This window comes from Girardinichthys multiradiatus, chromosome 23, assembly GCF_021462225.1.
Source record: "Girardinichthys multiradiatus isolate DD_20200921_A chromosome 23, DD_fGirMul_XY1, whole genome shotgun sequence".
Classification (NCBI taxonomy): Eukaryota; Metazoa; Chordata; class Actinopteri; order Cyprinodontiformes; family Goodeidae; genus Girardinichthys; species Girardinichthys multiradiatus.
The window spans coordinates 51,871,805-51,896,146 of NC_061815.1; the positions used below are offsets into that span (position 1 = coordinate 51,871,805).

The 24,342-nt window shown below is 45.7% G+C and overlaps 2 protein-coding genes and 1 long non-coding RNA gene across 6 annotated transcripts in view; 2 read left to right on the plus strand and 1 right to left on the minus strand.

The window, feature by feature from the left end:
• The window catches only part of slc44a1b (solute carrier family 44 member 1b), a 31,371-nt gene extending 27,833 nt beyond the window's left edge, over positions 1-3,538 (minus strand). For all 4 annotated transcript variants that reach the window (XM_047352875.1, XM_047352873.1, XM_047352874.1 and 1 more), the window contains exon 1: positions 3,295-3,538. In XM_047352875.1, coding sequence (XP_047208831.1) covers positions 3,295-3,351 — 57 coding nt within the window. In that variant the 5' untranslated portion in view covers positions 3,352-3,538. The remainder of the gene's footprint in view (positions 1-3,294) is intronic.
• LOC124859957 lies at positions 3,290-3,825 on the plus strand. Its single transcript, XR_007036234.1, has 2 exons — positions 3,290-3,427; positions 3,532-3,825. It is a non-coding gene; the product is annotated as an uncharacterized LOC124859957 (long non-coding RNA).
• Positions 3,826-6,922: 3,097 nt separating this feature from the next.
• abca1b (ATP-binding cassette, sub-family A (ABC1), member 1B) overlaps positions 6,923-24,342 on the plus strand; it is a 45,885-nt gene continuing 28,465 nt past the window's right edge. The window contains exons 1-8 of the mRNA XM_047353671.1: positions 6,923-7,152; positions 13,682-13,794; positions 14,002-14,095; positions 17,944-18,085; positions 18,689-18,807; positions 20,913-21,034; positions 21,162-21,365; positions 23,117-23,206. Of these exons, the coding sequence (XP_047209627.1) occupies positions 13,711-13,794; positions 14,002-14,095; positions 17,944-18,085; positions 18,689-18,807; positions 20,913-21,034; positions 21,162-21,365; positions 23,117-23,206 (855 nt within the window). The 5' untranslated portion in view covers positions 6,923-7,152; positions 13,682-13,710. The remainder of the gene's footprint in view (positions 7,153-13,681; positions 13,795-14,001; positions 14,096-17,943; positions 18,086-18,688; positions 18,808-20,912; positions 21,035-21,161; positions 21,366-23,116; positions 23,207-24,342) is intronic.

Genomic DNA, 24,342 nt, shown 5'->3' on the forward strand with positions numbered 1-24,342 from the left:
CAGAAGCTTGGACGATGCCCCTCTCCAGAAAGGTGTCACAGGTAGACACAGAGTCAGGCCAGGTGTAGCTTCTAGGAAGAGAAAAGAGAGAGAACATAAAGTTAAAAGCTGAAATAACAGCAAATAATGTAAGATTGGAGAGTAGTATGGGAATGTAGCGAAGAGGGTTAAAGTGGTCATTATGTCCTCCAGCAGCCTAAGCCTATAGCAGCATAACTACACAGATAGCTCAGGATAAACTAAGCCACTCTAACTATAAGCTTTATCAAAAAGGAAAGTTTTAAGCCTAGCCTTAAAAGTAGACAGGGTGTCTGCCTCACGGACTAAAACTGGGAGCTGGTTCCACAGGAGAGGAGCCTGATAACTAAAGGATCTGCCTCCCATTCTACTTCTAGAGACTCTAGGAACCACCAGTAAACCTGCAGTCTGAGAACAAAGTGCTCTGTTAGGAACATATGGACCAATCAGATCTCTGATGTATGATGGAGCTAGATCATTAAGGGCTTTATATGTGAGGAGGAGAATTTTAAATTATATTCTGGATTTAACAGGGAGCCAATGAAGGGAAGCTAAAATAGGAGAAATATGATCTCTCTTTTTAATTTTCATCAGAACTCTTGCTGCAGCATTTTGAATCAGCTGAAGGCTTTTAACTGCATTTTGTGGACATCCTGATAGTAAAGAATTACAATAGTCCAGCCTTGAAGTAACAAATGCATGGACTAGTTTTTCAGCGTCACTCCTGGACAGGATATTTCTAATTTTGGCAATGTTCTGGAGATGAAAGAAGGAAATCCTAGAAACCTGTTTAATATGGGATTTAAATGACATGTCCTGGTCAAAAATAACACCAAGGTTTTTTACTTTATTACCGGAGGTCAATGTAATGCCATCCAGGTTAAGTGATTGACTAAGCAGTTTCTTTTTTAAATACTCCGGTCCAAAGACGACAACTTCTGTCTTGTCTGAATTTAGAAGCAAAAAATGTAAAGTCATCCAAGTTTTTATATCTTCAAGACATGCTTGTAGTCTATCTAACTGGTTGGGCTCATCAGGATTTATGGATAAGTAAAGCTGAGTATCATCAGCATAACAGTGAAAATTTATCCTATGCTGCCTGATAATTTGACCTATTGGAAGCATATATATAGTAAAGAGAATTGGCCCAAGTACTGAACCCTGTGGTACTCCACAATTAACCCTGGAGTTTAAAGATGATTTATCATTTACATGAACAAATTGGAATCTGTCAGACAGATAAGATTTAAACCAGCCTAGCGCTGTTCCCCTGATCCCTACAGCATATTCCAGCCTTTCTAAGAGAATATTATGATTGATTGTATCAAATGCAGCACTGAGATCTAACAGAACCAGAACAGACACAAGTCCAATATGTGAGGCCATGAGAATATTCAGATGAAGTGAGCTACAAGAAGGCAAACAGGTTTACCAGAACAAACAAACAGATACACACGAGTTGAGAAGAAATCTGATATCCGTGGGTCTGAACTCAGAGACCCATGGGACCAGATTGGAACCCATCAAGACAAATAGAAGGAAGCAAACACATCCATCTAGCAGAATGTACTGAAATCTTAGACCACTGCACGGATGATCCAGCCTGTAACACCAAAGTCTCACTAACTGCTCATTGAATAAGTCTCTGAGCCTCTAGAAAACACTACAGTGGATGTGTTTTGTCGTCTCTGCTCGGTGTGATTATTCCTGTTGCAGCTGCAGATGGACCGGGCAGACCTCCTGGGTCCAGAACTGAACAAGACCCAGAGATGAAGCTTTGAGTGACCCTGAGAGCTGCTGCAGGGTTTAAAGAAGTCATATATTTGTTTTACAACTTCTTCATCAACAGAGCTCACTGTTCTCAGCCTCCACCAGGCACCACCTACTGTATATACAACACACACACACACACACACACACACACAAACACACACACACACCATTAATGGTCCCTGAAGTAGCTGGAAGGAGATCACAGTTCTTATGTCCTCCCACAGAATCCAAGACTTCGAGTTAAATCGAAGATCAGCTGCTGTGAGGCGTTCACTGAACTCAGGACAAATTGTAAGCACTGAGCTTCCTACCAAACTCTATCCTGAGTAAAAGAAACTGCTGATGTCTGTGTATACAAAGGATTATTCTTTGATCTTGGTTTTGGGTTTCTTTCTCCAAGTGAATCACTATGAACTCCACACACCTGAGTGATGTCCTCCAGCTCCTCCCTGAGGACATGAAGATGTTTCTGAACCACATAATTTCCTGGTATCCCTGGTGGCACCTTAATAGACAAAACCACCCTAACCTGTTCCTTCTGATGAGGACGAAAGTTTGATTCCAGCCTTTCATTTCAGATGCTTGTGGGTTCCTTCTGTGAGTTCCCACAACACATCAGAACCAGTGAGGATTGGACCACAGTTCAGTTTAGCTGGTTTCTTTCAGATTAGATCTTTACCACAGACCAGGCTGCTCCATCTAACAATCCAAACAGTTTTACCACTACTCAGAACCAGAACCAAACAGCAAGGAATTACTTTAGACTATCTCTAAGCTGTCACAGTTTAAAGATAGCTAGGTAAAGTGTAAACTAACCAAACCTTTAACTAGCAGTAAGGTCACTGCAAGCAAAGGTTTTACCATCAATACACCATCTGGAAACTAACAATCAAGCTTTAGGTTTATTTTAAACTAATTACTAACTTTAAGTTAACTTCAGGCTAATTGTTCACTAATTGTAAACTACCTTTAAACTAACATGAAGCTAATGTTTAACCCCAACCGTTAAGCAACTGAAAACTAATTGAAAGCCAACTATAAACTATCTTTAAGATAACTGAAAACTACTTAACTACTTAACCCACTTACATAACTTTAGTCTTACAATAAACTAAATTTAAATTAACTTTAAGCTAACGAGTGTAAAATAACTTCAGCTTAACTTGACACCATCTGTGAATTAGTTTAAGAAGTAAATTACTGGTAAATAACTTTAAACTAACTTTAACATAGCTGTAAACCATTTAAACAAGCCTGATTTCTAGTTATTATTTTTCTATTTGTTTCATCAACAAAGTAAAACGTTGCATTGACAGAACCACCGTTTTGTTTGTTTCAGCCAAAGGTCTTGGACTGGTCCTGAACAGTTGACCTGGTCTGTTGGTCTGTGCACCTGGTAAACCTTCAGACTTCACAGAGGAACACGTTCCCGCTACAGAACTCTACAGAACCAGTGCGAAACAGACCAGCATAACATCAGTTATGTGTTATCAAATCCTTCACCTTTTTCCTCAGTCGGACCTGCTGCTGAGAGGCTGAAGAGATCCTCTTTGAATCCATGCTGGATCCAGGTTCTGATGGTTCTAATGCACCAGCAGAGTCCTGGTGCTGCTGTCAGACTGAAGACAACAGTGATGTGGGTCTGATCGCACAACAGAGCTTTTGTTTCGTTGTTGACTGTTGTACCAGGCTGAACACTGGCTGTGTGTGTGTGTGTGTATGTGTGTGTGTCTGTCGCAGATGAATGCTGAAAGAAATCCCACGCTTAGAGTGTAGCAGTGCCCCCTGCAGGTTGTCTCAAACCCTAACACCTCCTTCTGAGTGTCTGGTTGATGAGGACATGAAGGACATATAAAGACTGTCCTTCAACTACAGAACTTACCATCAGAGCAACATGAGAAAGTTTGGTTTTACTTTGAAGATCTAAAATCTGTCCCCTGTCCACCTGTCTGTCCATCTGTCTATCTGTAAACACACATGCAGCTGTTAGCTGTGTTTTCACAAAGTTTATTAAATAAATTAATTTAATGAAAATGATCTTATCCCAGTTCCTGTCCAATAATCAGAATCAGTTTAACAACCAACTAGTTGACGCAGCAGTAGCGCAAAAGTAAAGCGTGCAACCCATGTATAGAGACCTTGGTCCTTGATGCAGCTTGTTACAGGTTCAAGTCCTGGCCCGTTGACCATTGCTGCATCCACACTTTATTCCTGGCAGACCACAAGGTGGCGCTTTTGTTGCGTGTGCTGAGTGGAAGGTTTTGCAAGGAACAGCAAAGCCTTCTGGGTTTTGTAGTCTGAGTAAACCAAATATAAGTCAGCAGAGGCAGCCCAGATCTGTTTATCAGGATTGACTTTCAGCACAGAGGAGAAAACTGAACAATTCCTGCACAGCCTTGCAGGTGAAATAGGGCAGGTTGCTCCTATAAATCTGGAAACACACTCATTGTTCTCAGGTTTTACTTTTTTCATGGAAAGTGATCCTTATGGTGGTCATGATTCTGCTCAGCAGGAATCTGCTGATGTTAGGATCCAGGTTTCTGTCAGATGGATGGAACCAGAGTCTGATTGATCAGAAGACTTGTCTCTGAGCCCAACAGCTCAGTCTATGGGCCGATGAACTTGTTTGGTTCTTGAATGAAATGTGCTCTTGGTGGGCCTGTTCTTCTGGGTTTGAAAGGCTGGTCGAGAACAAGACACAGGAAATGCATTTGTTGAAATATTGTAATTATCTAACTTGGAGAAAATTAAACTCATGATATTTGGCAATCATGAAACCAACATCCAAATACAGAAGGACATACAGTAGACAGGATTAATGGTGAGAAAAATAGCTTGTATAAAGTTAAATCTTAGAACAGCCAGTAAACTGATCTGGAAGCGTCACATTGATCAGGTACCAAGCAGCAGATCAGTTCTGTAATGAACTCAGTAGGTTCTGGAAATAACCTTACAGGTTAGTTTGCAGAATATTCTATTCTATTCTATTGTCAGGATTGATTTAGTCTAATCTCGTACCCTTACTAATTGTGTGTCTGTGCTGTACATATATTGTTGTGTTTTATTGTTTTTTTCAACATCAGAACCAGGGGACCGCAGATGAAAAATGGCCTTCTGGCTAATTCTGGTTCTTTGTCATGTGTTTTATTACATTGCAGTGTCCCTTTTAAAATAAATAAGCCAAGGCCAAGATCAAAACTAATCTAAATGTACATGTTCAACTAAACTGAGTAGAACTAGACGTGATCCATAATAGGAGGGAAATTTAACGAACATTTGAGTCCTCATCATGAAGACACTTCATTTAACTCCATTTTAATTTATTGTTATTTCAAACCATCTCGAGGCACTGCACGGGAAGCACAGATCTAATCATTCCCCTCTAACTGCTCCAACTTGGTCAATCACTGCAGAAAGTCTTTTATTGTGGAAAACCAGCGGGACATTCTCTTATTATGAAAGTCTTTGTCCGTCAGTAACCCAACAGTGACATTAATTTCCTGTGATTGACTGTGATTGAACTGTCCTGGTTATTTTTTTTAAACTGAGGGACTTAATGGAGAAAAGTTCCAGCTGCTAGGATCTCCTCCATCTCCTCCTACAGATGTTCCAGTTCATGTTGTTCTTCTGGTAGGAACATTAGAGCCTTCAGAGTTAATGATGTGAGTGGAGTCCTGATTACAGAACTGTTACATGCGCAATTTAACAATTAGAACAACAGTCTGCAACCAAAGCCATGTAAAATGTTCAGGGCCCATGTTCCTAAAGATCCTCAGAGTCTCTCAGGGAGCTCCTATCTTAGCCAAGGAGTATCAGCTTCAGGATGGTTCAGATCTCTGCTGAGAGCAACTCTGAGGAGGAGACGAGAGAAACTCCTCTTAGTGGGAGGTGTGGTTGACCCCGTTGCTGGGGTGGTTGACCCGGTTGGTAGGTGTGACACTGTCTTCTTAGAGCTGTGATTGGTTGTTAAAAGAAACCATAATCCAATGTGCTCCCAGTAATCAATGGAGAGAAATTAACCGATGATAGAATTTAATCTGGATTCAGATTCTTTGTTTTACTGTAGAAAAAGAAACCATTTGCTATACAAACTGGTACCACAACTTGGTCATATAATTACAATATGATTTTTTTCATCGCAACAAAAACAACAAAAGAATAAAACAAGAAAAATTAAATAAAACTAGAAAAAAGAAAAGTCAGGGGCATCAAAACTTAAGGCAATTATATCAACCTGGGATTTGGTATAAGATTTTAGGTCGTTAATCTAGTGGGCCATGCTCGGTTTACATTTGAAGAAGCGGCATTTATGTAAATAATATTTAGCTAATAATCAAACTATTGATTCCTTAATCACCACCCCCCAGTTTTGTAACAATACCAAAAAGGATCATTCAAGGTAAGAGCAGGTAACTGAATCTCTTTAGACTGGATCCACATATGAAAATCAACCCAAAAACTCTGCACAGTTGTGCAATCAAAAAAAGATGTTCCAGGTTCTCACGATTGGACTCACAAAACCATAATTCTCTGTGTCCATATAAATTTTTTCCTAAGAAATTTGTTATAGGATACATTTTATTCATGATTTTAAATTGTACTTCTATTGCTTTAGGTGGGACCGGAAAGGAGATCAATTTGGTTCTGATCTTTATTTTATCCTCTTTTTTATGGGGGTGGATCCCTGCACCATGGAGCTGGTAGCGTTTTATTCATTCTCTGTTGTTCATTGGAGGAGAAGATCTCTCCTTTCTCTCTGTCTTTCCTCCATCTTCTCTGCTTCAGACACTCTTAGGTTCACTAAAGGTCCTCCTCACTGCTCTGAACATCTCCTCACGTTAGCAGCTCTCTGAAGACCTCAGATGATTCATGAATAACTTTCATCTGACTGAGGGAAAATGACGTCACTAGGATCCACTTTTAGTCTGAGGGTTATTTGGGAGTACGGGCCCTGGTTCCGAAATAAAAACCAACAGAGTGAAGATAAAACCAATTGGTTCCAACAAGCTGAGAAAAACACCGACAGAGTCCCTGATAGTTCACATTGTCGGACTCTTATTGTGACAGTTTAGGGCGGAAGCAGCTTGATAGATTGTTGTCGGTTGTTCCGCTCAGGTTCAGTTTTAGTCCCGCAGCTGCAGGTCTGTTGGGCAGATGAAGCTGGAAGGAGGAGAAGAAGGGGAGAATCCGGGACCCAGAGAAGATTGAGGGCAGCCAGACAGGAACCCAGAGAGAGTGTGAAGGTTTCTCCTGTGGAGACAGACAGCGGTGTGTAACTGAAGAAACTGAACCAGGAGCGTGAACCTGCTGGGTTTTGGCTCCGCAGAACTTAATCAGTCTGTTCCCGCAGAAACGAAAGAGGTAAGTGTCTGAGCTTTGCCTCGGCTCACTTTGTTTTAACAGATTTATTAAAGTTTGAATAACTTAAAAAGTTTCTGAGAAAAACTTTTTAAAGACAGAATGGTGCAGTTCCTGGGTGATCCGCTGGGGGCGCTCTTTCAGCATCCAGCCTAAGGTTTAAATCTGATTCTGGCTCATCTTGCTGAGATCTTTAAGAACCAGTCTGACCCAGCAGGAGGAGGGCAAATCTGAAGCTGGTCTGTTTGATCTGAGTCCAGAAGCTGAAATGTTGGCTTCTAAAAGGTTTTAAGGTTCTGCTGGTTGGGTTGTGTAGTGATCAGAAGAACAGAAGGAGCAGAAATCACACAGTGCTGGAGGAATCTGTTCCACACACACATGAACCTTGAGATTTTAGAGGAAAATTAAAATCATGTAATTTAGAATCAGGAATAAAAGTCTAAGGAAGTTTGTGTCGTTTGATCTTCTCATTGCTTCCTGGGATCCAGAGTTTCTGTTTAAGTGGTCTGGATCAGCAGTTCTGCAGACTTTCTGTAGGATGGCTGCTTTCCCTTTTGGTTTAAGTCAAATTTCTGACTGTTTCCAGTTCTAACTCTGACCTCTGAACCAGTCACACACAGAAGACCCTTAAACCCAGAGGATAAGCCTGTGTTCTGTTGCAACAGGCCCACAGAACAGAGAACTGAGTAGAAAACCAGTTCTAAACTGGATCTTTAGGCTCTTTGTTACCAAATGTTTCTTCCAATTTCTTTAGCTGAATCCAAGGTCAATAAATAGAAAAAGATAAACTGGCAGAAAGGAAACAGGATTTTACCTTTAACATGGCGAACAGAATCAGTAGGAATCAATGTTTGGACCCTCGTTATGTCTGAAAGATTCAGAGCTCAGAGTTAAGAGGCTCATCTAGCTGAAAAAATTCAGATAATTGCACTGAAACTGTGAGAGAAAGCAGCCAAAGTCCAAAGAAAAACTCTGAGGCATCGTCATGAAGTTAGGAGGTCCTGATCTAGACTACTTTAACAGATTACAGTAAGGAATAGGAGTTCATGAGGATCTGTATCAGGACTCAGTATGATCATTTTGTGAAATGTACCGGGTCTCATAACAATCATTTTGTTAAAGACTTCACTAGTGGCCTTTATTGATACCAGACAGGTATTGGGCATAGAGAGAAGACGTGCAGCAAAGGTATTTAAAATATCTCCAAAAAGTTTGAATGATCTATAAGTATGAACAAATAAAAATAGTCACCTTTTAGCCAACTGACTGGCAATGTGCAGCAACGAGTGGGGAGGGGTAGTCCTACATTACTCTATGCTCCATACAGCCGAGGAAAACTTGGTCTAAAACATTTTCTGACATCTCATAAAAACATTTGTGACAGAAAATGTACTGGTTTGGACTGGGACCCTGGATCGGAGACCTGGACCAGGGTCAGAGATCTGGACTAGGGTCCCGGGTCAGAAATCTGGTCCAGGACCCCGGATCAGAGATGTGGACCAGGGCGGGGGGTCCGTGAACTGGACCAGGACCCCGGATCAGAGATATGGACCAGGGCAGGGGATCAGAGATCTGGACCAGGGCCCGGGGTCAGAGATCTGGACCAGGACCCTGGATCAGAGACCTGGACCAGGGTCAGAGATCTAGACTAGGTTCCCAGGTCAGAGAACTGGACCAGCACCCAGGATCAGAGATGTGGACCAGGGCGGGGGGTCCGTAAACTGGACCAGGACCCCGGATCAGAGATATGGACCAGGGCAGGGGATCAGAGATCTGGACCAGGGCCCGGGGTCAGAGATCTGGACCAGGACCCTGGATCAGAGACCTGGACCAGGGTCAGAGATCTAGACTAGGTTCCCAGGTCAGAGAACTGGACCAGCACCCAGGATCAGAGATGTGGACCAGGGCGGGGGGTCCGTGAACTGGACCAGGACCCCGGATCAGAGATATGGACCAGGGCAGGGGATCAGAGATCTGGACCAGGGCCCGGGGTCAGAGAACTGGGCCAGGACCCTGGATCAGAGACCTGGACCAGGGTCAGAGATCTGGACTAGGTTCCCAGGTCAGAGAACTGGACCAGCACCCAGGATCGGAGATGTGGACCAGGGCGGGGGGTCCGTGAACTGGACCAGGACCCCGGATCAGAGATATGGACCAGGGCAGGGGATCAGAGATCTGGACCAGAGCCCGGGGTCAGAGAACTGGGCCAGGACCCTGGATCAGAGACCTGGACCAGGGTCAGAGATCTGGACTAGGGTCCCGGGTCAGAAATCTGGTCCAGGACCCCGGATCAGAGATATGGACCAGGGCAGGGGATCAGAGATCTGGACCAGGGCCCGGGGTCAGAGAACTGGACCAGGACCCTGGATCAGAGACCTGGACCAGGGTCAGAGATCTAGACTAGGTTCCCAGGTCAGAGAACTGGACCAGCACCCAGGATCGGAGATGTGGACCAGGGCGGGGGGTCCGTGAACTGGACCAGGACCCCGGGTCAGAAATCTGGTCCAGGACCCCGGATCAGAGATATGGACCAGGGCAGGGGATCAGAGATCTGGACCAGGGCCCGGGGTCAGAGAACTGGACCAGGACCCTGGATCAGAGACCTGGACCAGGGTCAGAGATCTAGACTAGGTTCCCAGGTCAGAGAACTGGACCAGCACCCAGGATCGGAGATGTGGACCAGGGCGGGGGGTCCGTGAACTGGACCAGGACCCCGGGTCAGAAATCTGGTCCAGGACCCCGGATCAGAGATATGGACCAGGGCAGGGGATCAGAGATCTGGACCAGGGCCCGGGGTCAGAGAACTGGACCAGGACCCTGGATCAGAGACCTGGACCAGGGTCAGAGATCTAGACTAGGTTCCCAGGTCAGAGAACTGGACCAGCACCCAGGATCGGAGATGTGGACCAGGGCGGGGGGTCCGTGAACTGGACCAGGACCCCGGGTCAGAAATCTGGTCCAGGACCCCGGATCAGAGATATGGACCAGGGCAGGGGATCAGAGATCTGGACCAGGGCCCAGGGTCAGAGAACTGGACCAGGACCCTGGATCAGAGACCTGGACCAGGGTCAGAGATCTAGACTAGGTTCCCAGGTCAGAGAACTGGACCAGCACCCAGGATCAGAGATGTGGACCAGGGCGGGGGTCCGTGAACCGGACCAGGACCCCGGATCAGAGATATGGACCAGGGCCCGGGGTCGGAGAACTGGACCAGGGCCATGTAAATGTTAAATTATCATTAATTAATTAATAAATCGACTGTCCTCTGTCCTCTTGGACCCCTCCCCTCGTAATGATGTTTCCAGCACTCTTTGACCTTCAGCATGTTGGACACAGTCACCTGTTCAAGGTGTTGATCTCAGCACCATCTCTGTCTTATTGACATAAAAACATTTATTCCACTCTTGGACATAACCGACAAAGACCACTTTGCCAGCATTCCTGGCAGTCCTCAGGGATAGGAATTTTGCGGTGTTGGTGCTGATATACAGGGGTTGGACAATGAAACTGAAACACCTGGTTTTAGACCACAATAATTTATTAGTATGGTGTAGGACCTCCTTTTGCAGCCAATACAGCATCAATTCATCTTGGAAATGACATATACAAGTCCTGCACAGTGGTCAGAGGGATTTTAAGCCATTCTTCTTGCAGGATAGTGGCCAGGTCACTACGTGATACTGGTGGAGGAAAACGTTTCCTGACTCGCTCCTCCAAAACACCCCAAAGTGGCTCAATAATATTTAGATCTGGTGACTGTGCAGGCCATGGGAGATGTTCAACTTCACTTTCATGTTCATCAAACCAATCTTTCACCAGTCTTGCTGTGTGTATTGGTGCATTGTCATCCTGATACACGGCACCGCCTTCAGGATACAATGTTTGAACCATTGGATGCACATGGTCCTCAAGAATGGTTCGGTAGTCCTTGGCAGTGATGCGCCCATCTAGTACAAGTATTGGGCCAAGGGAATGCCATAATATGGCAGCCCAAACCATCACTGATCCACACCCATGCTTCACTCTGGGCATGCAACAGTCTGGGTGGTACACTTCTTTGGGGCTTCTCCACACCGTAACTCTCCCGGATGTGGGGAAAACAGTAAAGGTGGACTCATCAGAGAACAATACATGTTTCACATTGTCCACAGCCCAAGATTTGCGCTCCTTGCACCATTGAAACCGACGTTTGGCATTGGCATGAGTGACCAAAGGTTTGGCTATAGCAGCCCAGCCGTGTATATTGACCCTGTGGAGCTCCCGACGGACAGTTCTGGTGGAAACAGGAGAGTTGAGGTGCACATTTAATTCTGCCGTGATTTGGGCAGCCGTGGTTTTATGTTTTTTAGATACAATCCGGGTTAGCACCCGAACATCCCTTTCAGACAGCTTCCTCTTGCGTCCACAGTTAATCCTGTTGGATGTGGTTCTTCCTTCTTGGTGGTATGCTGACATTACCCTGGATACCGTGGCTCTTGATACATCACAAAGACTTGCTGTCTTGGTCACAGATGCGCCAGCAAGACCTGCACCAACAATTTGTCCTCTTTTGAACTCTGGTATGTCACCTATAATGTTGTGTGCATTTCAATATTTTGATCAAAACTGTGCTCTTACCCTGCTAATTGAACCTTCACACTCTGCTCTTACTGGTGCAATGTGCAATCAATGAAGACTGGCTACCAGGCTGGTCCAATTTAGCCATGAAACCTCCCACACTAAAATGACAGGTGTTTCAGTTTCATTGTCCAACCCCTGTACTTAATGCTGTTCATGGGTTGCACTAAAAGTGAGTGGCCAAAGCTTCGGGCAGTCCTCTGACTACCAAATGACAGTGACTTGGATGCAGGTTCTGAGCTTCTTATCACAGATGAAGTTGTAATGGAAATTCTTTTATTAAGTGTTCCAAAGTGTGTGACCTTTGGGTTACCTCACTCCTCTGAGCATCTGTGTTAGGGAGTAAGCTGTAAAAGCCATTATCAGAAGTTTAATGGTTAAAACCCACAGTTAGGATGATGTGTTGGGAAGGACAGATGGGTTCCTAGATAACTTTGTCACCTCTGAACCCGAGAAGGGTCTGGGGTCATAAAACACAGACTCTTTGAAGTTGAGATAACACTGTCATGTTCTGGTATAAATACTGTGTGTAAATGTTGATCAGGACTCTGTTTCACTGACTAACCTCAGTGTCAGAGTCATTTAAACGCTGAATGCCTTTGAATAAAACTTATAACGACAAAGTCCGGATTTCACTACTTTGGTGGAGAACTTGTTTCTGAGTCAGTTTGTTTTTTATGTGATGTTCCTGAACCGTTTTCCTGATGGAAGTGGGACAAACAGTGCATTGGTGGGTGGGTGTGTCTGGCCTGTTTCTGGACTCGTGCAACATAAACCGAATCCAGATCCGGTAGACGACATCCCATAATCCCCTGTGCTGTCCTCACCACCCGTGCTAAGTCCTGCAGCTCCCATACCACACTGTCACACTGAGGCACAGGATGCTTTCCATTGTGGTCTTTGAAGGTTTGTTAGTAGCTGAGGAGAGAGTCCAGATCACTCCAACGTCCTGAGAAAGAAGAGCCGTCGTGGGGCCTTCTTCATTAGGTGGGAGGTGTTCTCAGTCCAGGAGAGGTCAGAGGGGATATGAATGTCCAGGAACTTAATGTTGTCCACCACTTCCCCCTGTTTGCCGAGAGGAGCATGTTCAGTCCTCCTGGACCTCTTGTAATCCACCATCACTTCCTTGTTCTTGCTGGTGTTTAGGATGAGGTTGGTTCTGGAGCACCACTGTGTCAGATTGTGGACCTCCTGTCTGTAGTGGGTCTCATCATTTTTAGATATGAAAACATGCAAACTTCACAACCATGTTTGCTTTGTTGTTTCACTGCCTGGGGCCTGTTGGTGAGGAGGTTGCTGATCCAGGAGCAAAGTGGTGCAGATAAACCAAGGTTGTGGAGCTTCATAGCCAGTGTGTCAGGAAGAACGGTGTTGAAGGCTGAGCTTAAGACCACAAAGAGCATCCTAACATGGGTTTTAGGGTTTGTCATTCATAGAGAGGACGAGGGTGGGACTTCTTGAACAATGTGCCAGTGCGGTGCCAGCCCTAGGTTGTTTTAGGGGCACTGACCCACTTGTTGCTATTAGCCGCTTTGGTTCTGCAGTTTATGTCGTTGTTTGTTTGCATATTATTGTATTTATTTGTTGTATATTTTATAACTTTGTGAACAGGTCTCTGATGAAAACAAATTTTAATCTCTCTTGGACTTTTGCCTGAAGGTTATAAAGACATTGTGCTGCCCCAGTTCTGGTTCCACAGAGCAGACTGTTGAGTTGCAGGTGAGCCGGAACTGCCTGGGCCCACCTGAGCGGTACCTGGTGTATGTTGTTTACCATGTGTGACCACAGAGCAGTTTGAGTGTGTGTTTTATTGATCAGTGCTGATGCTGTCTGATCTGATAAATGTGTGTGTTCAGCAGCTTCAGTATCAGTTTACTTTAACCCCGCCCTCTCTGTCTGTTTGTGTTTAACTCAGAGCGAGTGGCGGGCGGCCATCAGTCCTGCATGGCGGCGGCTGCAGACATGTCTGTGTGCACACAGCTGGGACTGCTGCTGTGGAAGAACTTCACCTACAGACGCCGACAGACGGTCAGTCCTCATTACTTCCTGCTCTGATCGGTCACTTCCTTCCCAGTATCCATCTGAAGAGAGTTTGTTGGTCTTTGCTTCTACCTGGTGTTGAGCTGCTCTCTAATTGGCCAGTTCTGAGTTTGTTCTCTCCATCCAGGTTGAAGGTTCTCCTGCTTGTTTCACTCAGGTACTGATCCATTAATAATGTGTTTGTGTGTGTTTCAGCTCCAGCTTCTGGTGGAGATCATCTGGCCACTGTTCATCTTCTTCATCCTCATCACGGTGCGACTCAACTACCCCCCATACGAGCAGCATGAGTGTGAGTCTAGAACCAGAACCTGGAGATGTTCTCTTCATGCAGCGCTGCAATAGTCCACATTAGGGCACGCTCTGATTGGCTGCTCAGAATCTGAAAGTTTGATAGAAACGTGAACCTTAATCTGTACGTTGTTAGTTTAAACTCAGCTGCTGAGCTCTCATCTTTAGCCTCACGTTCTTCTTCTGCAGTTATAGATTGTACATCTTCACTTCAGTTCATTCACATTTATGTCAAACGGCATGGTGCGTTCAATGACCGTTTTCCCTCCAAACATTGGTGAGACGCAGCTGCAGATTCTCCTCCTCCGAAGCTGTTTTACAGCAGAGGTGTTCAGGAGAACATGCAGAGGATTCGGCCCAAACTGCTGGAGGTTCTTCTGCTGCAGATGTTCTATCGCAGCTGGAAGTCTGTGGACACACATTGGCGTGGGTTTGCAGCAGGAGGCAGAAAGTTCTCGGCTCTGTTTTCTTTACAGCATGTAGAGAGGAACAGATGCGGCAGCTTGTTGTGCTTATTACCTTCATACGTGTGAGAACATGCAGAGAAACCTTCAGGTCATGAAGAATCACTGCAGATTTAACCTCTCAGTGAAGGTTCTGCAGGACTGGTGTGTTTGCTCACCACATGCAGAACATGTGGGAACCTGACTCATTCAGTATCAGGTACTGGGCACAGTTCAAAGAACCGACAGGAACATGTTCTGCTGTACACTCTGTGTCCTTCCAGGTCAGAACCTAAAAACAGAACAGAACCAAAGAAAATGTTCCAGGCGTCCCATCGTCTACACCTGGGGGACTGGACCATTGGGTGTGAGACGGGGTAGTCGTGGACAAGTCCTCAGAGGGACACAAAGGACAAACAACCACTCTGAGGACAGTCAGAGCATAATGGACTCTTGGAGGAAGCTGGAGAACCCAGAAAAAAATCTAAAATATTAATAAAAGTTAAATTAAATAAAAAAGTCCAACAAAAACATCCATTTTTCGCAAGTTCAGTTAATTTAAGCTATATTCATATTCTCTTTGGTTCTTTCTGATTTAGTTTGAACTTTTTACTCTTCTAAAGTTCTTCTCTGGACCTCATTTGGACCTGATGGACCCACAGTCTAAAGTCAGTTTTACGTGAGCAGGAGGGGTTCTACTGAGGTTGGTTCTGTTTCACTGAACAGAATGTTAAAATCAGCTGAAGCAGACTGACCACGCAGAAGATCTTGATCATCAGCAGTGATTGATCCATAATCGTCCTGAAGCTCCATGTAGTGTTTATCAGGCATATATGTCTCTTTATCTCTGAGGGACACAGAGTTCTGTTTTGGGTCCATAAAGATCTGATACCATTTTGCAACGCTGCGTTGACACCTCAGCTTCTTCTTCTGCTGTTTCTTGGTCTGTATTTACAGACTGAAATCTGATCAGAGCTGACCTCTGGCTGATCGGTTTGAGCATCACTAAACACAATCATCATGGTGCGTTCAGGTCCCTCTACGTTTATTAGGTCAGAACCTGCAGCTGGCGCTGAAGAGTAGCAGTTCTTGACCTTAGAGCTGACCCGGTCATATTAGATAACAGGACTCGTGCAGAGGTTGATGACGGAGCAGCTCAGCAGGGATGGACCCAGTCTGCAGCTGGGAACATCTGGAACATTCCTGAGGTCGTGATCGTAAGTGAACTTGGAGTGGGTCAGCTGGGCCCAGTCTGCAAGATTCAGGTCCCGAGCCTCAGAGTTGGCCTGCAGCTCCAGATCTCCTGAACATGGGTCGATCTTTAAAAGCGGGTCCTAAGAGGGCATCGGGCCCTGTTATTCCCAGGGTGGATGAAACCCAACCACAGCTCCTGAATCAGTGTTGTGGTGACGGAGTGGCTCCATCATGTGTGAAGGCCTCCGTCAGGAAGCGGCTCATTGTTCTTCTGAAAGCAGAAGCTCTGTGCTGATGAATGTCTCTGCAATGATTCACGCTGCATGTTGGAACTCGCTCCGAGAAAGTCTGAGCGGATCAGGACGAGTTGCCGGTTCCCAACACTGAAAGTTGGAGGTCTAATGAGGTGATGTGGAAACCATTCAGGGCTGCACCCAAATCTGCATTTCACCAAAGAGCTGTGCTCAGTCATTCATCAAACTCAAAATCCCAGTTTTCTTTTCCCAATTGTTCCTGAAGGCACCTGGTGTTTCTGTATATTCAGCTTCATCCTAAAGAAGGTCAGCTCCACAGACTTTATTCTGATTCCAAACACTTCAGAACGTCAGAACCCACAATTGACATCTGCCCAGGATCCATCCCGAGGAAAGTCCAAATAACCCAGATCAGCAAACCTTCAGAACTTAAACCACAGGCAGGATTTATGGGGAGCAGTCAGTGAAGGCATCTCTGCATGTTACCTTCACTGACAACCAGCAGCAGATGAGACACCATCTCATGTTGAAGTTCAGAGTTGCATCAGTTTGGTCTGAAAGGTTCGGTTCTTTTGGATTTATTCTCCAGGGTTCTGTGTGTTGTCCTCACAAAAAGGTTTGAACAGTGAGAACAGAACAGAACCAGTTTTATTGTACCAGAGTCAGTAGAAACAGAACCCAGTTTTCATAAAACCTTTTCGGATGAAAAGAGTTCCAGCTTTCCTAGGTGAACGTCCTGCTGACAGAAAAAATGTCATCAGGTTCCGACTCAAACAAAGTTGGATCTGAGGGGGGTCTGGCTTTGTGCAGCTGTTGCTGAATCAGGATCTCTGGTTGGAGAGGTTCTGGACCGTTCTAGATGAGAAGAGTAAACGCCAATCATTTTATGAGGGTGGATCAGAATCCAGGCCATCAGCAGTTTCATAAACCACTTTAGTCCCCAACATGTAGAGCTTGTTATTGATTATTGATCGGATCGTGGTGATTTGACCTGTGGACCTCAGAGGAGCTGCAGCTCTTATCTTATCAGCCATGATTAGAAAACAGGCCAGTTTGCAGGCTTAAAGGTTCCTGATAGCTGCACCTCGGCTCGACCCAGGGGACGGGATAAAGGTCGGAGCTGCGCAGCTGCAGCTGATGCTCCTCTACAGGTGATAACAGGTTATCTTCCGACTCCCAGTCCAGTTGAACACATGGTTCCAACACAGCAGAAAGATAAAGAAGACACGTCCCAAACATATGGCCGATTACACCTGGGTCACAAACTCGTCGGCCCCACATGTAGATGGACAAAACCATGCAGACGTCAGCGAGATTGGAGATGTTCAGGATCCTGGAGGAGACAGGATGACTGATGAGGACTTAAAGTGTGGCCTGGTATTGATGGATGGCTTTTAGATTTCCTTGTGGAAAGATCTCAGCCTGTCTGGGTAAAAGGCTTCAATGCCACATGAGGCATGTTCCTCTGCTGGTCCTCCTCAGGGCTGCGTTGTTCCTCCTTGTATATCCTGGAGAGCAATGACTGCAGGAGCTCCTACTCATTCCATAATGGGACTACTGGCATGGAAGGCGAATGATGCCCATTTCAATTCTCTGCTGTTGCTATGAGAACGGAGACTGTAATTAAATCGTTGCCATGTAGACACGCTAACAGAAAAAAAATCCAGTTTTCAATGGATCGTTGTCACGGTAACAAGGCCTGAGTGGTGGAAAACTGATCGATGCCAATAAAGTGACTGAGTTGATTTAACCTCTAGAATAACATTCAAAGCGTTTGTGTGTCCAAATGAGTTTCCTTTCCAGATGTTATCAAAACTAAGGAGAACACCCAGAGAACCATCAGTAATCAGCAGTAATGTTTCTGTTTGGGTAACATTTCCCATCAGCCTAGGGTGCAGAAGCAGACAACCTTCAGCTGCTTCAATAACTGTTGATGTTTTGTCACTTCCTGTCTGCAGGTCACTTTCCCAACAAGGCCATGCCCTCAGCGGGAACGCTGCCATGGATTCAGGGAATCCTCTGCAACGCCAACAACCCGTGCTTCAGAAACCCGACGCCGGGCGAGTCTACAGGCGTTGTCGGAAACTTCAACGACTCCATGTGAGTCCGTGTGTCAGCGGAGGATTTTATTGTGAAAAGCTGCTGCTGCAGAGACCCGATTCCTGTTGCTAAACCACTTCATTAGAATTTAGTCTGGAGAGTCATTAATGAAACTCCGTCCAGCCTGACGGTTCATTAATCTGCCTGAACAGATTTCCATCTTCAAGCTAAATTATTCCCAGGCTCCCTGATTCCCAGACAGGACAGCACATGTGATGTGTGACGTTGTTTGTGAATGTTGCAATAAATACTCAACTTGGGTGATAATATCAGTCTGGGTTGGGTTTGTTCTAATCACAGGACCCAGATACTAAACACCAACCCATTTATAGACTTTTTTGCTACGTTGCTGCTGTGATTACAATAAATGTGGAACATTTTGATTCCAACACTTTCCATGTTGGTCCTGATCCCAAACTTCCTGATCATCCATTCTAGTTTTTCTTGCTTTAAAGGATCTGGATCAATAGTCATCTGTGCTCCTGATTAGAGAGGATTTGGACCTTCCAGGAATTTTTCCAGTTCTGTTGTCCAGATAATCATCTCAGTACCGATTCTGTATCTCACATGAACTCTGCTGTTCTTCTGTGTTTGAATTTCCAGAATTTCTCGCCTGTTTTCGGATGCAAAGAAGATCCTTCTGCACAGCCAGAATGATAAAAGCCTGGAAAGCTTCAAGGAGCTGGCTCGGGCCCTGGAAGTTCTGCAGAACAGTCGCTCAGGTAGGAGACGTAATGCTCTAAGGTCCGGGTCGGGCTTAGGTGGTTAGAGTAAGAGCAGCAGTAGTAGCGGGTCTCTGCGGAGGTTTTCAGGCTCACTGATCGAAAAGAATTCAACTCTTTTGTGTTTTTAATTTGTGCCTCAGTGTGGGGTGTGTTTCTTTCTCGACGGAGCATCAGAACCTTTATTCCCTCTGATCTAAAGAACCGCAGTGTTTGATGGTCCAATGCTGCTGGGGTGATGAGGGGTGGGGAGAAGTGCCCTCACAGGTTTATTTGCTGATCAGTCAGGTGATCTCACCTGGTCAGACGGCAGCACAGAACCAAATAGAGACAGAACCACAAGGTTTAGCAGAAGCAGAACCACGGAGGCCCAGTTGTCCTCGACAGTGATAAGTGTTTAATCTAACTTTAATCTGCAGCTGTAGACAGGTTCTGCCTCCAGCAGCAGGCAGAACCTCCCAGTAAACAGTTTATTGGGAGGTTCTGCCTGCTGCTGGACCTTGTGTCTACAGGACAAGTTCAGACAGAAGTCCAGCAGCAGATAGAACCCATCTGAGGCATCCTGCAGTGTGCTTAATGGGCCCGGTGGACTGTGATTGAAGCAGACTGCTCGCTCTGTTGGAGCTCATTTAAGCAATCACATCACTGGAAGCTACTGGTGTGGGACAGCTGGAGTGGTCCTCTGATCCGTTACTAACTGTCCTCAAACAGAGAGTTTTCTGTCCCTCTGAGGCCCCTGCACCTCAGTTTGTCCTCACCTCAGTTACAATCAGCTCCTCGTCTTCTGCATGAAAAGCAGAAACTCTGGAGTGGCCCTCTGACCCGTTACTAACAGGTCGACTTCCTCAGCAGAGACTCGGACCTCAGAGCAGAAAATGTCCCTTTCACATCAGAGTCTCTTCAGTCAGATCACTGACCTCACATCAGCTGCAAAGAAAGAAACCCGGGTGCGGTACCGGTTCCTATGCAGAGGTTGAAGTCTTTGGGGACAAAACAAATTTACAGAGAATAGAAGTTGAAGGCTGAAGCCCAAAGAAGAACATCACTTTCAGGTGTGAGGGTTTAGGAACCAGAACAGAATAACAACCTCCTGTTGTTCATCAGCTGTGAGGTAACCAACAACTAGAGATATCTTCTACCAGGTCCAGATTCATCTAAACCCAACTGTAGAAACTCCGAATGACCTGCCCCTGATCCGCTAGGTTTAGAACCCCCTCCGGCAGCCTGTACAACCTCTAGATCAGCAGAACCTGACGGATACCAAGCCTTTGATATCCTGTAGAAGTAGGAAGGATGGACCCGGTTCTTCACTTACTGTTTCAGGTGGCGCTCAAGTCTATGATGACAGTATGGTTCTGTGAGGTTGGATTTACATCTGCTGCTGAGAACCTGGTCTCTCATCTGATCTGTAACAATCTGGGTTCTGGTTCTGACTGATGGTGACTCAGATAGATGATTTCTGTCTGAGAGGTTCTGATCGGAGCCATCCAGACCTTCAGCTCTGTGCTGGATGAAACGTTGGCCACCTGTTGAGACCTGCAGCCGGAAGGGGTGGGCGTGTGCACGGGGGCTTCATTCACACGAAATGCAAATAACTGAGTGGAAATTTTCCAGACGTGTGAAGACCTGCAGCTCTGAAGCAGATTCTCAACTCTCAGCCCAAACTCCAGGCTATTTTCACGTGCCCAAATAAGGTCGGCACTTCCTGGTTCCGCTTGGTTTCTGAGTCTCAAAACTTCCTCATGAAACCATGACAACTGGCTGGGTTTCATCAGCTACAACCCTCACTTGTTTTTCTGAGGAACTCCTGATCAGCAGATAGTTTATTGATCCTGAGTAATGTCTGACAGGAGCTTCTACACCCCCGAGTATTGTCTTACAAGGCATGTCAGTGGAACATGAGAATCTTGGAAAGTTTGAACAAAAACATCAGATTTAATCACGTGGGCCAGTGTTAGAGTAGTAAACTGTCCCCGGCTCTTTGTGGACATTAGCATGTCCCTGCAGGAACAGTTAAAGCACAAAAGCTGAGGATTTACAGGAGGAGGACGACGTGTCGGGTTTCTCTGAGCTGCTCTGTTTGTCTGTTTTTTTTCCTCCCACAGGCTTCAAGTTGAAGCATTTCCTGCGAGACAATGAGACCCTGTCAAGCTTTCTGCAAAGGAACACCTCCCTGTCCCAACACGGCATCCAGCAGATCACAGAGGCCGACATCAACCTGGAGAAGGTGAGGAGAAACGCTGCACGTGCTCAGTGCGAAGCAGGAAAATGATCTCAGAATGAAACTGTGTGTAAAATAAACCCTGAGCTGCCTAAACACTGCTGCTCATCACCTCCTCTGGTTTCTGTCTCAGGTCCTCCTCAGAGGTTTCGGGGTCCACCTGAAGGACATGTGTCCCAGGAAAGGTGGGACAAACACCTTAGGGGACTTTGTGACAATCTCGGACCAGCAGGTGGCATCTCTGGTGCAGGAAGTTCTCTGTCAGGCTCAATCCATCTGGCTAGACCAGGCTGAGGAGCACTTCATGAGCAACCTGGACTTCTTCAAACCGATTCGGGTATAAACAGACCCACTCCTGTCAGTTCTAGAGAATGGTTTGGTTCTTTAAATGTTCAGTTCTGCAGGTGAGGTAAATATGACTTATTTATACCACTTTACTTTCGGAGCCAACAGCGGGTTTGATCAGCACCAATAGGAGTCAGAATCGAAACTTTAGATCCTCCCGGATCCATTGATCTATTTTATCTCACCAGAAAGTTTCCCAACAACGCAGTTCAGGGAAACCTTTGGCCTTAAGTACTTCAGGATCTTCCCACAGTGCTGCCACCTCATTCCTGTTCTTATTCTCTCAGGTCAGCCCGGTTTACACGGTCCAATCATCCAGAATCTATCCATCACCCTCAGCTTCTGACTGGTTCCTTGTTGATACCCTAGGAGTTACTCTGTGGTCCTTTCCTTCTTTAGGATAAGCTGTGAAAAACAGCCAAATTCTGGACTGGAAGTGGGTCAGCCATCAGGCTGTGGAGTAATCTGGTTTTTGATTCTAGAACCAGAACTCATCTCTAGCTATCCATTTCAGAAAACTATCAATTATCTGGAACTTGGTTGCATTTAGACATTCCAGCTGTTTGGGAGAAAATGTTCAGACTTCAGCTTCCAGGAGAGAAAACCACACAATGAGATGGTTCTGGATCAGGTAGTTCTGGAACAGAACAGGGTTGTATTCCAGAAAAGGGGATCTGTTAAAAAGTTGAGCCTATGTTCTTGTGATTTTATCTGTTCTGAAATCAGTTTTATAAACGGACCGACGTCGTTCTCCTGAGCTGGACTGCAGTAGCAGGTATGCTGAACCCTGGGCTCTGTCTGTCAGGTGCCTCTAACAGAGGGCTCTGTCAGTTTGAGCAGCAGCTGCAGGGTGTCTCCTCCTCCTCCTCCTCCTCCTCCTCACTCGACGCTCAGGTGACCCGAAGCAGGTGAGCTCAGAGTGTTTGGTGTGTGTGGGAGGAGACGTGCTGCAACCTGCCTGCCTCACCTCGCATCTTTGCAGGCTCAGCTTTTGTAGCCTGGAGACCCGTTTTAAATGTTCTGAAGGTTTAAAGGAGCAGGGTGTCACCAAGGCTTTGGACTCTTTTGTCTGCAGAAATCTATGAATGAACAAGTTTCCACAGCAGCAGAGAGATCTCCAGGAGCCTCAGAGAGGTTAGCTGAGGACCAGCGGCTAAACGTCACCAGGTTCTAATTGGTTTCAATAATCAGCAAACAGGGTCAGCTGGGGTTTGGAGGTTCTGAAGTGAACATTTTGAATAAAGTGTGTTAGATAAGAACATGTCCAGAAGATCAAACTGAATCCTGCTGCTGAATATTTTGGTTTCTTCAGCTCTCAGATGATTTGTTCATAGGATCCAGATATCAGAGAGAAACCAATGCACCATCTCTGCACATCAGGCCATGTTCAACTGGACCAGAACCTGCAATGGATTCAGTTCAGAACCTGACCATGAACAAAATAAAAAGCATTTTCATTAGGACAAGATCAGGGTTAGGGTCTAGAACAGGTAGGTCCAGGTGTTCTCCTGCTCTTTCTCACCATGAGTTTTAAACTGGAGCAACTGAAGTCTGAGGAGCCTGAAGAGCTTTAAAATGATAAAACGGCAGAAAGAAATGAGAAATCAGCTTCAATTCTAACCTGAGTTCTGAGCCCGGTTCTTTAGTTTCCTGCTGCTAAATTAAAGCTGCGTCTTCCATCATGGATCCAGTTCCTCACACAGGTTGGAGCTGAATACTAAAGTGTGTCTTTATGTCTTTCAGAGGGACGTCCGATCGGACCCTGAAGCCGTCCAGCAGGTCGCTAGAGCCACCAACAACCTCCTGGACAGCCTGGGTTCTCTGGCTGTGGAGGTAAGACTCCTGATCTGTCATTCCTTGTTCTCCCAACATGTCCAGAGGAACAGTGTCATGCAGCTGGACAGGCGTGTTCCTCAGTGGACCGTCAGGGCCAGTGGGTTTACTTGGCAGCTCTTGGAGTCCCTGCCAGTCTTTGTGTCCAGATGAAAGCAGCAGAGATGGACGAGCTCACAGCTGAACAAAGACTGGAATGTCTCAGCAGGTTCCTCGTCTCTTGATGGAACAAAACAACAAACACTCAGCGTCTGTCGCCTTCCTGCTGAGACGCTGCAGACTGCAGGGGACACACAGTGAGGGGGTCACAGAGTTCATCCAGTCCACTCTGAACTGCTGGTGTTGAAACCAATCCCAGTAGAACCAGTGTTGGTGGTACACTCCAAAAGTATTCTCAACCCCTGAACTTCTCCAGATGTCCCGTTCCAAACATCAGCATGCGAAGAAGAATGAAAATTGCTCATGGTTTTAATATTTTTTACAATATTGATCTGATAGGTGGGTTGAATACAGATGCACTCCACACCTGAGTCAGAACTCCTAGAACCACCTTTGGCTGCAGGTCTTTTAGGGTTTGTCTTCACCAGATCATCTACAGAATGAAGTTCTCGCCAATTCTTTGCTTAATATATCATTGTCTCTCCATGGCCAGATGATGATTGAACAGAGCTTTGGGAGATGTTCTAAGCTCGGGATATTGTTGCAGAACCTAACCCTGCTTTGAACTGAACCAGAACTTTCTTCCTGACCTCACTGCTGTAGTCCTTGGACTTCATGATGCTGGTTGTTCTCTAATGTTCTCTGAAGAACCTCTGGGGCCAGAAACAGAACATCTGCAGATGTCACACAGCTGGACTCTGGTTACTGGTTAGGATATTTCTGAAGGTTGGACTGGATTTTATTTGGGGGTATCAGAGTAAGTGGGTCTGAATACAGAATGTCACATTTTTAGGAATTCTTCTTTGTACAAATATTAAAACCATGTGTTAAAACATGTTTCCACTTCACTTCAAGTCCTACTTTCGGGTTGGACCAGGACACTATGTGGAAAGGTTCAGGGGGTGTGAATACTTTCTGGAGGGTCTGTGGAGAGGAAGCCAACCATTGTGGAACCACTGAATGAGACCCATCTGGAC